Here is a 15,784-nt window from a genome sequence, read left to right as displayed (position 1 = left end):
TCACCAAAATACGTGATCTTCAGAAAGAAGATCAATACAATACTTGTATTGCAGACCTGAGCAGTCCATAACATGAATAATGAAAGAGTTAATATTTTAAGTGATTAGAACAGAATCTAACACAGAGTAAGCACTATTAAATGCTTGTTGTTATTATTATACAAGTAAATGAGGTTATGTTTTGTGATATTTTTATGTAGTTTTGATGCTTTAAAAAAAATAATTTCATCCTTAGCTATAACTTTTTGTGTTTAAAAACAACCAAAGCCAAAATTAAATACTTAGGAGTTAACCTAACCAAAGAAGTGAAAGACCCCTACAATAAAAACTGCAGTACTGTGAAAATGGAGATCCAGGAAGGTATTGGGAAATGGAAAGATATCCCCTGTTTTTGAATAGGCAGAACCAATATAGTCAAATGGCCTTACTTCCAAAACTGACATACAGATTTAATGCAGTGCCAATCCAAATACCAACAGTGTTTCTTACAGAACTAGAAAAATCAATCCTAAGATTTATATGGACCCAGAAGAGATCCAGAATACCAAAAGAAATTGGCAACAAGAGCAAAGCAGATAGCATCATGATCCCAGATTTCAAGTAAAATTACAAAGCTGTATTAATAAAAACAGCACAGTATTGGCAAAAAAAATTTGTAGATCAATGGAACAGAATAAAGGTTGCAGAAACAACTCCAGGCACATTCAGTTATTTGATCTTTGATAAAGGGGCCAAAAACATGCTTTTGAAGAAAGGTAGCCTCTTTAATAAATAGTACTAGGAAAACTGGCTACCCACATGCAGAAGATTGAGTGTGGACCCGTATATCTCATCATATACTAAAATAAAATCAAAATAAATCAGAGATCTAAATGTTAAAACAGAAACAATCTGTTACAAGATAAAATAGGTAAAACTCTTGAAGACATGGGAGTAGGCAAGGAATTTCGGAACAGAACCTCAATGGCACAAGAAATAGTACTAAGAATCAACAAATGGAATCTTATCAAATTAAAAATTTCCTGCACAGAAAAGGAAACAACAAACATAGTGCAGAGACAATCTAGAGAAGGGGAAAAATTTTTTTGCCAGCTGCTCCTCAGACAGAGAACTAATATCTACAATATATAAAGAACTCAAAAAAACTTAGAACTCCCCTCAAAGTAAAAGATAAAAAATGGCAACGGAAATGAACAGACACTTCTCAGAAGAAGTACAAATGGCCAAAAAGTACATGAAAAAAAATGCTGGTTCCACCGCTCCCAGCCCAGAGGAGGTGAGCCACACAGGCGCTAATAGCACCACCCCTACCCCCACCATCCCTCAACACCCTGTTGAAATGAGAAGACACGTAAATAAGTCTCAAAGCCAAACTTCCAGATCACTGGTGGTGGGGCTGTGGGGAAAGAGGAACACTGCTCCACTGCTGGTGGGAGTGTAGACTGGTCCAACCACTGTGGAAATCAGTATGGAGATACCTCAAAGAACTAGGACTAGAAGTCCCATTTGACCCCGCTATTCCACTGCTGGGGATCTTCCCCAAAGAATTAAAAGAATCATACCACAGTGATATATGTGCACCCATGTTCATAGCAGCACAATTTGTAATAGCTAAAACTTGGAAACTGCCCAAATGCCCATCAACTGGAGACTGGGTAAAGAAAATATTGTTCTTTTATAAAATGGAGTACTACTCAGCCATACAAAATGAGAAATTAGAGACATTTATAGCTAAATGGATGCACACTGAGGCCATACTCTTAAGTGAAAGAAATAGGACACACGTGTAAATACTGAATAGTTTCTCTAGTGTGAGAAACTGAAAGTGTAAATAAGGACTAAAAGGTATAATAGATAATGTGAAATAGGAAGAAAAGGGGCAAAGGGGAGGGGGAAGTGGGAGGGGTCGGGGAAAGGAAAGAAGGGAATGGAATTAATATGAGAAAATGGAAAAATGGAAACAAAGTCTTTGTAAATAGGGAGGGATGGAGGGGTTGAAGGGAGGGCAGGGGAAGAAGGAAAAATAAGAACCAAGAGAGATTATGTAAAGGTGCAAATTTCCAATGATGAATGTCATTATATTGTATACCTAAAATGTACCAATGATTAAAATGAATAATTGATAATGTAAAATAGGGCGAAAAGGTCCAGAGGGGTAGGGGAAGTGGAAGGGGTAGAGGAAAGGAAAGAAGGGAAAGGAAAAATTATGAGAAATGGAAGAAATGGAAACAAAGTCTTTGCAAATAGGGAAGGGTGGAGGGGTGAAGGGAGTGCAGGGAATGGGGAAAAAATAAGAACCAAGATACATCATGTAAAGGTACAAGTTCCCAAAGAGAAATGTAAATGTATTGTATACCTAAAATGTACCAATAAGAGAATTTTTTTAAAAGAAAAAAGAAAAAATATGCCAACATCACTAGCCATTAGAGAAATACAACTTAAAACTATACTGAGATTCCATGTTACTCCGGAAAGAATGGCCATCATGAAAAAAAAATAACAAATGCTGGCAAGGTTGCAGGGGAAAAGGAATATTTCTACATTGTTAGTGGGAATGCAAACTGATGGAACCACTATGGAAATCAGTATGGAGATTCCTTACAAAACTAAAATTAGAAATTCCATTCAACGCAGCCTTTCCCTCCTAGGTATATTTCCCAAAGAGTTCAAGATATCATACTACAGTGATGTAAACATTTCCATGTTTACAGCAACACAATTCATAATAGCTAAATCTTGAAGAGGCCTATATGTCCATCAACAAATTAAGGATAAAGAAAATTTGTTATATATGTAATGGAGTACTACTCTACCATAAATAAGGATATACTTGAGTCATTTGCAGGAAAATGGATGTACCTTGAGACCATAATGTTAAGCAAAATAAATCAGACACACAAGCTTAAATATTGTCACAGTTTATTTTATATAAGAAGCCCAAAATATATATAAAGAACAAAATAAAAGATAGGAAATAGGGAGACATCTTTTTTGAAGGGGAGGGGGACCAAGAGATGAAGGGAAGGAGCAGGGAGAGGAAGGGAAAGGAATGAAAAAAGAATTAGGATGTGTAATGTTCATGTACCAACTCCACACAAGAAATGTAAATGTTATGTACTGCAAACATGGCTGAGTAAAAAATAAAAATTGAATAAATAAACATATAAATAAATAAAAACAGCCCAAGGCAACTGGAATGTACCATACATTCCATTTCCTACACAGAAAGCATTTAAAATGTTGGAACTTTTACTTCAGACCAAACTCGTGTTAAAAAAAAAAAAATTGGCAAAGCCCATTCTGGACAAAGTAACTGAAAAACATAAAATGTGAAGAGAAAAGACAGGCTGCCCTACTTCCTGTAGGGACTCATTGGTGAGCCCTGGTGAAGTAGGAGGGATTCTAAACACAGGACAAAGGATAAAGTCAGACAACCAGTGCCAGAGTCTCTCAGGAAAGCAGAGTGGATTTCAGGATAAGATGTCCTGGTGTGATGAGGCAGGCAGTGCCCCAGGCCAGCCACTCCCTGCAGGGAACCTGGAGGGTGCCAGTCACTCCCAGGGAATCCCCAGCTCTCCTGTGATTCTCCTGGCTTTGTAACAAGTCTTGGTAACCTGCCCTGCACTCCCCAAAGCAGAAATCTTCACCCACACTTCCTTACAGTTGAGGGACATGTGAGACGCTGGAACTGACTACATTTCAGCCATAGGGAGCTGGAAGCGTTACCCCGAATCTGCCAGGAGACAGTGAACAGCACAGACCAGCCTGGGACCTCGGCGACACGATTCCTAATGAAATTCAACCTTCCTCAAGAGGGTCCAGGCCTAGCACCAAAGGAAAACGTGGCCTGCTGGAAGGGTTATATAAGAACTGGTACCCAGACATAAACAAAGCTGCTGCTGGCCTGGCCCAGCCCACTCTGGGCACCAAACTCTGCCAGGCCTGTGAACCTCATGTAAGAACTCTCAGCCCAGAAACCTCTTAACCATGGCTGGACAGAAGGGTTTCATTCACTCATTCATTCATTCATTCACTGTTCTAAGTCTAGAACTTTACGAGAAGAGCAGAAGGATTTATTGAGAAGGACTATTCATTACCAAACAGGGAGACAGAGTTCAATTGCCAGAACTCATTGAAACATCGCCATCATGGGCTCCAGTGACCTTCCTAAGACAGAACTTAACGACGGTCCTGTCACATTATGTGACTTGCAGCAGCCTCTGCAAGGTCACTTGCCCTTCCTCTTGCTCCCGACCTCTAGGATGCCATCCCTTTAGGTCTCCCTCCTCTGTAACTTTCCTTTTCAGTCCCCTCCTCACCTTATGGGCAGAGCAGGTCACACTACTCTGGGGTCAATCCTCAAACTTCTCCCCCTACTCATTCCCCCAGGCGTCTGACCACCTGGTGTCACATCCCATTTCATGGTGATGGCTCTTGAATTTTCATCTCCACCACAGATCTCTCTCCCGAATGACAGCTATGTCCCCTACACCTCCAATGAGCTGTCTGCCAGCCACATTCAGCAAGACAGATACTAAACAAGATCCCTCCGACATCCACCTGCTTCTCCCAGTAAACAGCAACCATGGCTTTCCTTGGAGCCACGCTTCACTATTCTTTTTTTTTCCCACAACTAAGATTCAGAATCTAACTTTTTCTCTGCCAGCCCAGGGCAAGCCACCACCAACTTTTCCCTAGGTTTTGGCAGCAGTCTCCTAATTGGTTTCCTTCCTTCTACTCTCGACCCTCCACGGCCTGTTCGCCACAAAACAAGGCAATGCTTTTCCAAGGAAATCACAGCATGGCATGGCTCTGCAGAATTCTCCAATAATTTCCCATCTCATGATGGAGAAAGCTAGACTTTTCCAGGACCTACTAAGCTTCACATTTCTGCTCCTCCTGCACCCTCACCAACTCCTCTGAGGCCCTGCCCACTACTCTACTCCTGGGCACACCGGCTTCCTCCCTGTCCCGTGCCTTGGGCCAATTGCATTTGCTGGTCCTTCTGCCAAGCATTGATCTTCCCCCGGATATTTAGATGGTTTGCTTTCTCACTTTCTTAAACTCAAATCTTATTGTATCAAAAAAGCAACTTAGATATCGCTTCTTGGCCTTTTGGTTAAGATTGTCTCTAAAAAGGCAACTTACAAATGACTATTACGAGAGAGGTAGGCTTGAGAAGGCTGCTCCAGGCTTTCTTCTCCACTCACTGAAGGCAGGGTGACCTCCCCATCCCAGTAAAAGCTCACCATGTAGTCAGAGGCCTACTCCTTCCCAAGGGACAGGTGCCAACTCTCTCGGGCGGTGCAAAGGGTATTCTAGACCTGAATAACACGAGGTCCAAAAAGAATGCAAGATGGGGCATTGTTAACAGTAAAGTGTCAGGTAGATGTCCATTTTATTCTTCTCACATCTCATTCTTCTAATGTTTTTTGGGAAAGAATCTGACTGTATACAGCATAGAGAATCTCGTTCTAGAGTAGAAAGGAACCAAACTTCCAGGGTGGTGTCAGGCTCCAGAGGGTAAAGCCGCCTCATATGGCACCTCAGCTTCGGAGGGAGGGCCCTGCATCTGTATCTGTACCTGCAGAGTATTTGCTAATGAATAACCTCAGTGGCCTCTCCCTTCTTTAGAGGGATTCGTGGGAGCAGACAGTGCCTGATGGGTTCAGCCAGCCAGACTCCGTGCCCGTCAAAGCTCTGCAGACTCTGTTGCCCAGCACCAGCTGCCTCTCCCCACTTGAGTCCGCCAGCACCAGCCAGCACAGGAGCTCGAGCTGGGGGGCCTCCCTGGCTGGGACTCAGCCCTACTCCCTGCACACTCTGGAGGACCTGCACCACACGCCAGGGTACCCTACCCTGCCACCATACCCCTTCGCCCCATTGTAACCTTTAATTTCTCTTATACCACTTATCATATATTGCCCATTTCCTTCCACTAGAAGGAAGCCCCATGAGCCCCATGAAAATAACAATGATGTTTTATGCTTTACTATAATCCCAATGGCTAGAATCATGTCAGGTATATAGTATTCAATAAGCATTCATGGAAGGAATGAATTATTTCTCCTTAAAAGCAGAAACTTGTATCACTTAGAGGATGTTCTCTTTAGCGATGTAACCTTTTCTGATTCTAGAGGTTTTCTGGGGTTTGGCCCAGCTGTTCTTGCTCTTTTCCAGGGTGTGACAGGAGTAGCACTTTCTTGTTTCATCCATTCACCCATTTATTCTTCTTTTTTCAATATTTACTGGGTACCTAGTGGTTGCCAAGCAGTGTATGACCTCCTGGGTCCATATCCAGGCATTTAGTCTATATCAGTGACTCTTAAACATATCCTCAAAGCCCGGTCATTATTACCTATTCCCCAGGAGAAGTCTGTGTGCAGTCAAGAGGCTTTCCTTCTCCTCTGAGTTTTTCCTCCTGTTACCCTTTGTTTTGCCTGGATCATTCACCACACTCCAATGATAACAGAGTTTTATTTTGCCCTTCCTGGAAGGACAAGTAATTTCCAGGTTGGGCCTGACCTAAAAGAAGATTGCACAGAATGGCACAGATCCCATGCACTTCCTCAGCCCTCTGGGATTGGGAGCCCAAGAATGTTACTATTTCATGCCTTTCTTAAAATATCAGATAAATATTGTTTTGCTAAAGGAATGACAACATCAGGCAGATTTACAAAGTAAAAGCAATGGGAGGAAGATGAAAGAAAAAAAAACAACCAAAGGGAAGAAATAGAAGAAAAATATGAGATACTATAAAAGTCAGTGTCTATTGGGCATCTGTTCTGTATTGGACAATATACTGGAAACTACTATTATAGCTATTATAGAAATGTGCTTCTTATGAAACAGGCACTTTGATATTATATATATATGTGTATATATATATATATATATATATATGAACTTATATTATATATATATGAATTTATTTGACCCCCCCCAAACAACCCTTTGGAGCTGTACTGTTCATTGCTTCCATTGGACAGATGAGGAAGCAACTCTGGTGGCACTGGAGTCACTTCCCAAGGTCACACAGCCTAGTAACTGGCAACTCTCCACAGGCACCCTGCTAAGTGGTACACAGGCACTTTGCTTAATAATTGGGGTTACTTAGTGTCTTATTTTGAAACAAAGAGTATGATATTTGAGCAATGCCTGGTATTTTCCCGTTAAGATGGTTCATTAATGTGTTACAACATGACTTGTAACTAGCTATGTTTGCCTACTTCCTGGTGACTTGCTGCCAGGGTATGACAGCATAAGTCTTGCTGAGAAAATGTTCATAAAACAGCAAACATATGATTTCTTTTTGTTTAATAACACGACATTTAAATGGAAAAATAAATTAAGATGCCAAGTGATATCTCCATATGATAATAGTATATACCTGGTTTTTATGTTCAACTTTTTACTATATGTACTTTCCAGATCTTTTAGAGTAACCCATTTTACTTCTAAAATAAGTGAGAAAAAAAGTCACACTATAAAATTGTGCCTCCTATGTAAAAGAACAGCTGTGCCATTTCATGCAAAATAAGATACCAGTAAGTTGACAGCATCAGATAATGTATGCACAAATGTATTAACTGGAAATGTTTTCCCCAAGAGCACACAATGTTGTTTTTAACCACCTGCTAACTGCATTATCCATAATCGCATGAAGTGTTATCACATTCATTTTGAAGACAAGAAAGTTGAACAGGGCTGAGGTGTAGCTCAGTGGTAGTGTGCTTCCCCAACATGCACAAGGACCTGTGCTTGCCACCAGGGAAGGGAGGGAACGAGAAAGTAAGTTGAGGCCAGGAAGAGAGCTTATCCTGCCCAGGATGTTAAGTGAGTGAATCAGGATGCAATCCCAATGCTGTCAGGACCAAACCCCATCTTTGTCACTGCACTACATTGTTTCCCAGATTCCTTGATGTAAAGGGACCTGTGCCAATATCTGAAATGTACAAAAAGCCCTTTTCACCAGTGGTCTTAGTGTGACCCAGAAGGAAAAAAGCTCTCCATCCCCACAAAGACAGTGAACATTTCCAGTGAACATTCTTTGGCCATTCTGCCTCTAATGTTCTGGTAGGATTTTTCGGATATGAGTCTTGGCCTAGAAAATTTTCTGGCCTCAATCTACTGAGTTGGACCTGAGGTTATAAGGAGAACCCATCCAAATTCTAAACTTATCCTCAGCCCCGGAATTTCCTGTGGGTCACGTGTAAGCTTTTACTCTATAGACATTAGTCTGTACCAAGAGGTGCTCGGGGAGAACCAGGAACCTCTCTTCAAAACCTAGAGTCTCTAACCTCCATCCAAATGCTCAGTGCACCATCAGCCCTTTCTCACCCTCCTGGGATCCTGTGGCGGGTGGTGAGCCCTGGGACCCAGTCAGGCCTCTCAGACCAGTTCTGCCAACAAAGCAAGTGGTGAGGAGTGAGAGCCTTTTCTCTAGTCCTCTCCCTGTAACAGCACTTAAGATCCCCTTTTCCCCACAAGTACAACTTGGTTCTCTAAAATCAGATCCTTTGAAAGTTCTATTCTGTTGTTCTTGAAAGATACAATTATCAAAATTACTGAAGAAGAAAGCAAACCTTTTCTCTTATAATACACAGAGGCATAGAGGGAAGTGGGGGAGAAAACAGGGTCCTCCGAGGGCAATAACAAAAATCTCCCCCAATCTCTCCAAGCCTTTATTTCTAATTATAGCAGCACAAAGTAGTGTTCAAGGGCACGTGTTTACATTTGAGCGAGGACTCTCAAGTGTGTGAACAACTCATTTTTGCCCTTGCTTTCCCTGAGCAATCAAGTAGATATTCAGTCATGTGTGGTGTGTGGACTTTGGTGTGATTAAATCAACAATTCCTTTCCTTCTTGATGCAATTCTTCAAAGCCTAAAGCAAATTACTCTACATAAAGGAAATTTGGCAAAGTGAGGGGGAAAAACCAAGCACATCACAAAAACATTAGGATAGAATCAAAAGACCTCAAACAGAAAGTGGCAGGACTTTGTCAAGACCACCTCCAGTCACTCTAAAAATATAAACAGATGAGGAAGATGACCCCATCACAAGGAACCTGATGAATAATTCAAATCCTACATACTCTGTGGGCAGACATTGGCACTAAAAATGATTGTGTTCATTTCAAAAGTCATAACAAGCTTCCATTAACCAGTGCTTATCTCTCTCGCCATAAGTGTTCTTGCCCCTACCCAAATATCCTCAGTGTTCTACTTCAAAGAAACATGCTAGCAAAATAGAGTCATCCATGGAAATGTAAATTCCTTCACTAATTTTTTTGTGTGTTCACAAGAACACTTTGAATGAATGAATGAATGAATGAATGATGAAAGCCAAGCACAGGCTGGCATTCCACCAAATTGTTCTGAGTTTCTTCTGGTTGAGAAACTCTACTGAACTCCTGAATCCTGTTCCTTTATTCTGAGTGGCTCTGTAGATGTAAGCAAGAAAGAGAGCTAGATATGGGTTTTGCTACAAAGTCCCAACCAAGGCTTTCCATTGTCAAGGATGATGGGGATAAAGGGATGATCTCCCTGCCAAGAGGTTTCCTTCCATGTGGGGAACAGCATGAGAGAGTTTGAGGCCACTCTCAGAAGAGGAGAGCTCTCCTTGTCTCCACCTAGTGCTCTGAAGGAGATCACCCTGCAGGCTGCCCCCTCCCACCATGAGCACCACCACCACCAAGCACATGGGGTGAGAGAATGAAGCCAGGCAGCAGAACCAGGCTCTGCCTCCCTGGACTGCTCTCAGTTGCTTAAGTGATGAGAACAGAATTCCCAAAGTTCCAAAGGCCTCTGAGAGGATCAATAAATGGCTGAGCTGAACACCCACTGCCTACCATTGGGTCTATCATGGTACAAAGGAAGAGACCCTATGCCTGATATTTCTGCAGGAAGTATGTGGCCCAGTGGCCAGGGACAGAGGTTCAAATGATTTACAGTGTGAGAGCCAAAGTGACTCCAAATCAGGGCAAGGCCAGAAAGAGAATTACCAGGTCCTTATCAACACCAAGGAGAAGGTTCCAGCTGCAGACTTTGATCACAGATGCAGAACAGCAAGCATAGTAAGCCATTATGCCTCAGGAAAGACCCCAGGCCAATGAATCCACAACATGGAGAAACCTAGAAGACCCAAAAGGCACTGTGTGGATTCAAGAACCAGGCCCCTCTCAGCACCAACCACCCTCCAGCCTCAGCAAGAAAACACCTTCAGTACCAGCTTGGCAAGAAATCGGAGAGAAGTGGAAGAATCAGACATGCTGAGTATTTTACTTAAAGATGCTGAGTAGTTAACAAAAATGACTATACTATTGCATTTCTTTCTCCTCCTCTATCCCAGTGCCTACAAGGTAAGACTTCACAAAGATAAGTTCGATTATTGACAGAGAATATCTGGGTCAACTCACACCACACTTTCAATATTCACTGCCAGCTTCTGTCACCAATTAGTAGAAGGTCCTTTTGCTCTATGCAGATGGAACTCTCAAGACAAAGAGCAGCTCTGCTAATGCTCCTGGCTTGAGTGCCAGGGGTCCTCAGCAGTTAGTATTACAGCTCTGGGCTCCCACCCTCATCTGTCAGGTCCACAGCAGCAATGGATAACCCTTGCAGCTATCGAGTTCTTAGCATCTTCCACTGGTCTCTGCTGACCTTCATTGCCAGTTGCTGCTGGTTGTTGCTGCCAGTTAACACCCGTTGCTGACACCAATCACTGCTGTTTATCTCCACTGCTGCCAGATGTTCAAGGATGCGGATCTCTGTCATTACCCTCTGGAGCTCTTCGGGATAGCAGCCCCTGGTGTTTATAGCTCTCTTTAAAGTGACTCAGTCTGCCCACTTTCCCTAGATAAGAATCCTTAGTAGATTTACAGGGCCACTGGAACAAGTATCTGTGCTGCAACACAGGGAAGATGAGTGTGTCAGAACATTTGCTGCTTATATAGAGGAGCAACAGTCTTGTGATTGGTTCAAATTTGAGCTTGCTAATTGGTCTAAATTCCAGCCTGCTGATTGGCCCAACCTCAAGCATTGATTCAAGGTACTATTTGGTCAAAATTCAATTCTGATACATGGTTCAAATTTAAGTCTGCTGTGGTCATGACAGACCTTCTGGTGCAGGCCAGGCCTACAGGACAGCAACATCTGTAGCTGTCAATCAGTACACACGCCTGGCTGTCAGAGGGAAAAGGGGAGGGTTGACAACTTCTGATCTGTCTTGCTTTTAGTGATTCAGGTGCCAGAGACATGTCAACAGGTCAGCCATCCTCTACCTTCAAGGAATTCAGTGTCATAAGTAGATGTTAAGTAATAGCTGAGATACAGAATGAGAAAGGCTATCATAAAAGCATACACCAGGCAAAAAGCACAAAGTACATGATGCTGAAATCAGTGGGAATTCAGGGAAGATTATCAATCAGGATGAAGGCCCCTCAAACAGTATCCTGAAGGGCAAGGTGAAGATTTTTAATTGCAGTTTGGACAAATGTTCATCTGAATTTGCTAAAACAAAAGTAAGAGGAGGGTAGGAGTTTAATGAAGGCACATAAAAACAGCTCACAGAACTAAAAGCTGTAATGTCCAATGTCTGAGAGGTAGGAACCTTGGCAACAAAAGAGGCCAGAGACTTGAACAAGGGCCTGGGACCCAGGAGGACCCTATCACCCTTCTGACAGCATTTCTTCCAATTACAGATTGGTTTCTCCCAGCTAACAACTTCCACTTCTAGCCTTCTAGCACTGCTACCCAAAGAGAAAGACATTGCCCCCCAATGTCCAGTTTGAGAACTCCCAAGAAAGGACTCTGATTGGCTATGTTTGGGTCATGTACCCATCCAAGGCCAATCACTATGATCCAGCAAATGTGCTGGGTGGGATGCCTATCCACTGTACTCAGGAAAGCAACGTCACATGAGATGGTGGCAGCATCATTTAGACCTGTGGCTAGAGCACCTGATGAACAACCCCCTAAAGGGTTCAGCAAAGGGAAGTATGCTAGGCTGATCAAACTAACCCTCCAGACTAAGGCAATATTTGGCATCATACCACATTTCCATATGCCGTGAGTCAGCAGGCTATTTCTCATCACTTTGATATACTCCATGCATTCCTGACTCTACCCATTTGCTTAGAGGTACTACCTTGCCTGTTCACCACAGGCGATTGCAATGACTTCCCTTTCATGATGCTTTCAATCTTGAATTGGTCTCTTTACCTCAAAATTCAACAGTCACTGTCCTAATCTTTCCTATGGGACTTAGTTGCTTTCTACCTGTCCGAATAAGTAACCACTGGTACTTCCCCTAAACCAGAAGGAGTGGGGCAGAGTCCCCTGAACATGGGGATCATAGATTCTAATTTTGTCTCTTTTCCTCCTACAGAGAATTTGTCCAAGAATTTGAGCTATCCAGAAATAAAGGGGAAAAATCACTTTCAAGAATTTGGCTAAGTATTTGCTTAATTAAAGAGAGCCATAGGAGGTATGTAGCCACATTATCTACCAAAGGTCTTGAAATGGGTCTCTGCTGACAGAGGAGGGCCTTTAGGCACAGTCTGGAATTGAAACTATGCCATATGAGATTGAACACTATCTTCACTGAAAGCCAAAGAAATCTTCTCATTTAGGAAAATATTTCTCTCCTTAAATAAAGATTTCTGTCATGACTTATTCCTCTTATGGCATCAGGTGTCTTCTAGGGAATTTCTGAGTTGAATACACACATGCACACACACATACACACCTGTGTGCACATGCATTTTCAATGAATCTTCATGAAAGGTAGGAAAGGAAAGAGGAAAAGAACAAGTAAGCCATGAGAAAAAAGTAATTCATCTTTAAAAATTATTATTAAAGCTTCTGAAATGTCATCATACTCCAATACTGTGGCAAGGGCTATTTTTCAGATTAGGTACCTACCCTCCAAACATTAAATGAGCTTAATTTTTTAAAAGCCAAAACAAGCAAGACATGATAGAACATGTCCATAGTCCCAGCATGCAGGAAGCTGAGGCAGGAGGTGGCTTGAGCAACCCATGAGTTAGAAAATAGCTTGGGTGACGTAGCCAGACCCTGTCTCACAAGAAAAGCCAACACAGAGGTCCCACAATCTGATCTTCACTCCCAGCACACTCAGTATTTCTAATTGCATCTTCTCTGTCTGGAACAAAACTGTGGAATTTCCAGGACATGCTGGAAGCATTCAGACCCCATCCTTTTCTCACTTGGTTTTGTCTCTAAGTATCTGCCAGTTGTTCCCAGCCCCAAATGAGTGATGTATGAAAGTACCACATCTGTGTATAAAGGAGGCACCTAGGTCTCAGAACAGCCTTCTCATCTTGCTCCCCTAGAGTTTCCCCTGCCACCTCTCTTCCTATTCAAAAATTCACAAAGGAGAGGGAGGATCTTAGATGAGACACAATGGTACCTTTTGACCCCAACATAGACAGCTTATTAAAGTTCACCATTATTTACCTCTATAAGAGGTGCTGAAACATACAGAGAAGAACAAACCTCTCAAGTCCTACGTCCTACTTCTAGGCCTGGTTCTGTTACCTATCAGATCTGACACTGGGCAACTCATTTCTCCTCTTCGATCAGAGTTCCCAACTAATAAATGAAGATGACAAAAGCATCAAACATGCATGTCTTGTACAAAATTACGCAGGTGGAAAACAGTTTATTCCTATGTCATTCTTTCATTTATTTTCCTTCTTTATTCTGGTTTCGGGTATGGCTTTGAAAATAACTACAACATTCTGCATTAGTCCATTTTCTGTTGCTATCACAAAAAAACATGAGGATGAGTAACTTACAAAGAAAAGAGATGTATTTAACTCACAGTTTTGGAGGCTCAAAGTCCAAACAGCATGGTACAGGCTCTGATAAGGACGCCGTGGCTGCTCTACACCAAAGTGATGATAACGTGTGAGAGAAGGAGAAACTTCACATGAGGAAGAAAGCCAGAGAGCGGAGAGGGGCCAGTCTTTCTCTTTCACAATAACTGTCTCTTGAGAACTAACCAGAGTTCCACGGAAATACCTTAGTCCTTCCCAAGGGCAGTGTCTCCAATGACCTCATGATTTCCAACTAGCTTCTACCTCTTAAAGATCCCAGCACCATTCAACATCCCTAGTAGGGACCAAATTTCCAACCCAAGAACCCTTGGGGAACACACAAAAACCAAAATCACCGTGCTCTAAGCTTCAATATCTTCACCTACAAAGCAAAGACAATATCTGTACTACACAGTTATTTTGAAAATTAGATACCATGTATGTCAAGTACCCATTATAGCTTAGTAAACAGTACTTACTAGGATTTAATAAAGTACCACATAATATTAGTTATTTTTATTATGGCTACAGACAATTTAGTGCTACCTAAGTTTTCCAAGGCTTTCAAGTGTTCTGATCTATATGACCTCTTTGGGTAACTTTAGACTGGTTTTACACCAGCAAAAGGTAAAAGGAAGGGGGAAGTACTTCACACTTCACACTTTAGAGAGCACTATGAGATGAGGTAGAGTAGAAGAAAATGGGAGAAGTTGTAAACATTTCTTGGGGCCTATTATGGCTTGTGTTTAGATGTCCCCCCAAAGCCTCATGGAGTCATAGGTAGGGCTTTTTCAGAGGTGGCTGGATCTAGAGTATGTGATTAATTCATGGTACAATGCTAGAATCAAGGGCATTAGGATTAAGGATGTGAGTGCTACCTGCCCTAAGTAGCCTGGATAAGGTATAAGGAATAGAAAGAGATATGGACTGAATTTCCTACAATTTGTGACTAAATAAACCTTTCTCCCTTAACTAGTGGGTGTTGGGTATTTTGTCTCAGCAACAAGAAAAGTAACTAAGACAGAATTTGGTACCAGAGAAGTGGGGTGCCAGAAAAGTGACTGTACCTGACCATATAGTTCAGGATCCTTTGAGAATGGCTTGTGGGAAGAGTTTGGAAAGGTTAGGAGATGCCTGCTGAAAAAGTAGAGCTGAAACCCCTTAGGCGGTACTTGAGGGGAGATTCTGGTCAGCGGTCAGAAGACCAGAAGGCTGATAGAAATTCTTCCAGTAAAACCAGGCTCAGGAGGCTTCTGCTGGGAAGAGGGACTGCATTGGCTGTTGCACTCTAGACAATGTGTGTTATACCTTGTCAGAAAGTTTGTCTGCATTTTGCTCATGTCCAGATATTTGCCTGAGACTGAGATGAAGGGCAATGGATTAATTAATCTTCCAGAAGAAACTTAAAGTCTAATGTTGAGGCGGGTGGCATGGCTATTGTTGGGGGCTTTTAGCCAGATTTACATTGAGAATCAAGAGCAAAGAGCCCAGCAGAATGATTCAAAACATTGTGAGTTTGCCTAGAAAGGAAGCTCCAGTAGAGCTGTGGCCTACAAAGATGGAACAGAGGAGAAATTGGTCGTTGAAAAGACTAGCAAGAAAATGCCAAGTATTTCAGCAGACAACAGAAAAGATGGCCTGAGGACATTACAAGAACCAACTGGACTCCAGCCTTTGTAGCCTCAGAGTTGCTAAGGTGAATGACTTTACTTTGAGAAGAGAGCCCCAGAACATCATGTTCCAGAATGGCAGCAGACTAGGGAAGTTGTACTTCAGGATTTGGTTCATAGGCATTAGACCCCTACAGCCAAGACAGAAGGAAGCCTGCCTACTGATCCAGCTTAGTAGCAGACCTTGGCATCATCCATGTGATGCTTGTTTTAGAAGCATACAGAATGCAAGAGTTGTGGGGTAAGGAAGGCTTCCACTCAGATTTCAGAAG

The 15,784-nt window shown here is 42.3% G+C and overlaps 1 protein-coding gene across 5 annotated transcripts in view; it reads right to left on the bottom strand.

Moving 5' to 3' along the window:
• Arhgef28 (Rho guanine nucleotide exchange factor 28) overlaps nt 1–15,784 on the bottom strand; it is a 328,072-nt gene that overhangs the window by 105,467 nt on the left and 206,821 nt on the right. Inside the window, exon 2 of one of the 5 annotated variants that reach the window (XM_087209585.1) lies at nt 13,848–13,910. The exons of the other annotated variants lie outside the window; for them this stretch is intronic. Coding sequence (XP_087065711.1) covers nt 13,848–13,910 — 63 coding nt within the window. The remainder of the gene's footprint in view (nt 1–13,847; nt 13,911–15,784) is intronic. 5 annotated transcript variants of the gene reach the window in all.

Source organism: Heterocephalus glaber, unplaced genomic scaffold (assembly GCF_053883595.1).
Source record: "Heterocephalus glaber isolate CG9 unplaced genomic scaffold, H.glaber_assembly_v1.0 deba00001056, whole genome shotgun sequence".
NCBI lineage: Eukaryota > Metazoa > Chordata > Mammalia > Rodentia > Bathyergidae > Heterocephalus > Heterocephalus glaber.
Note: the sequence above shows the minus strand (reverse complement) of the source record. Positions and strands in the feature narration are given on the sequence as shown.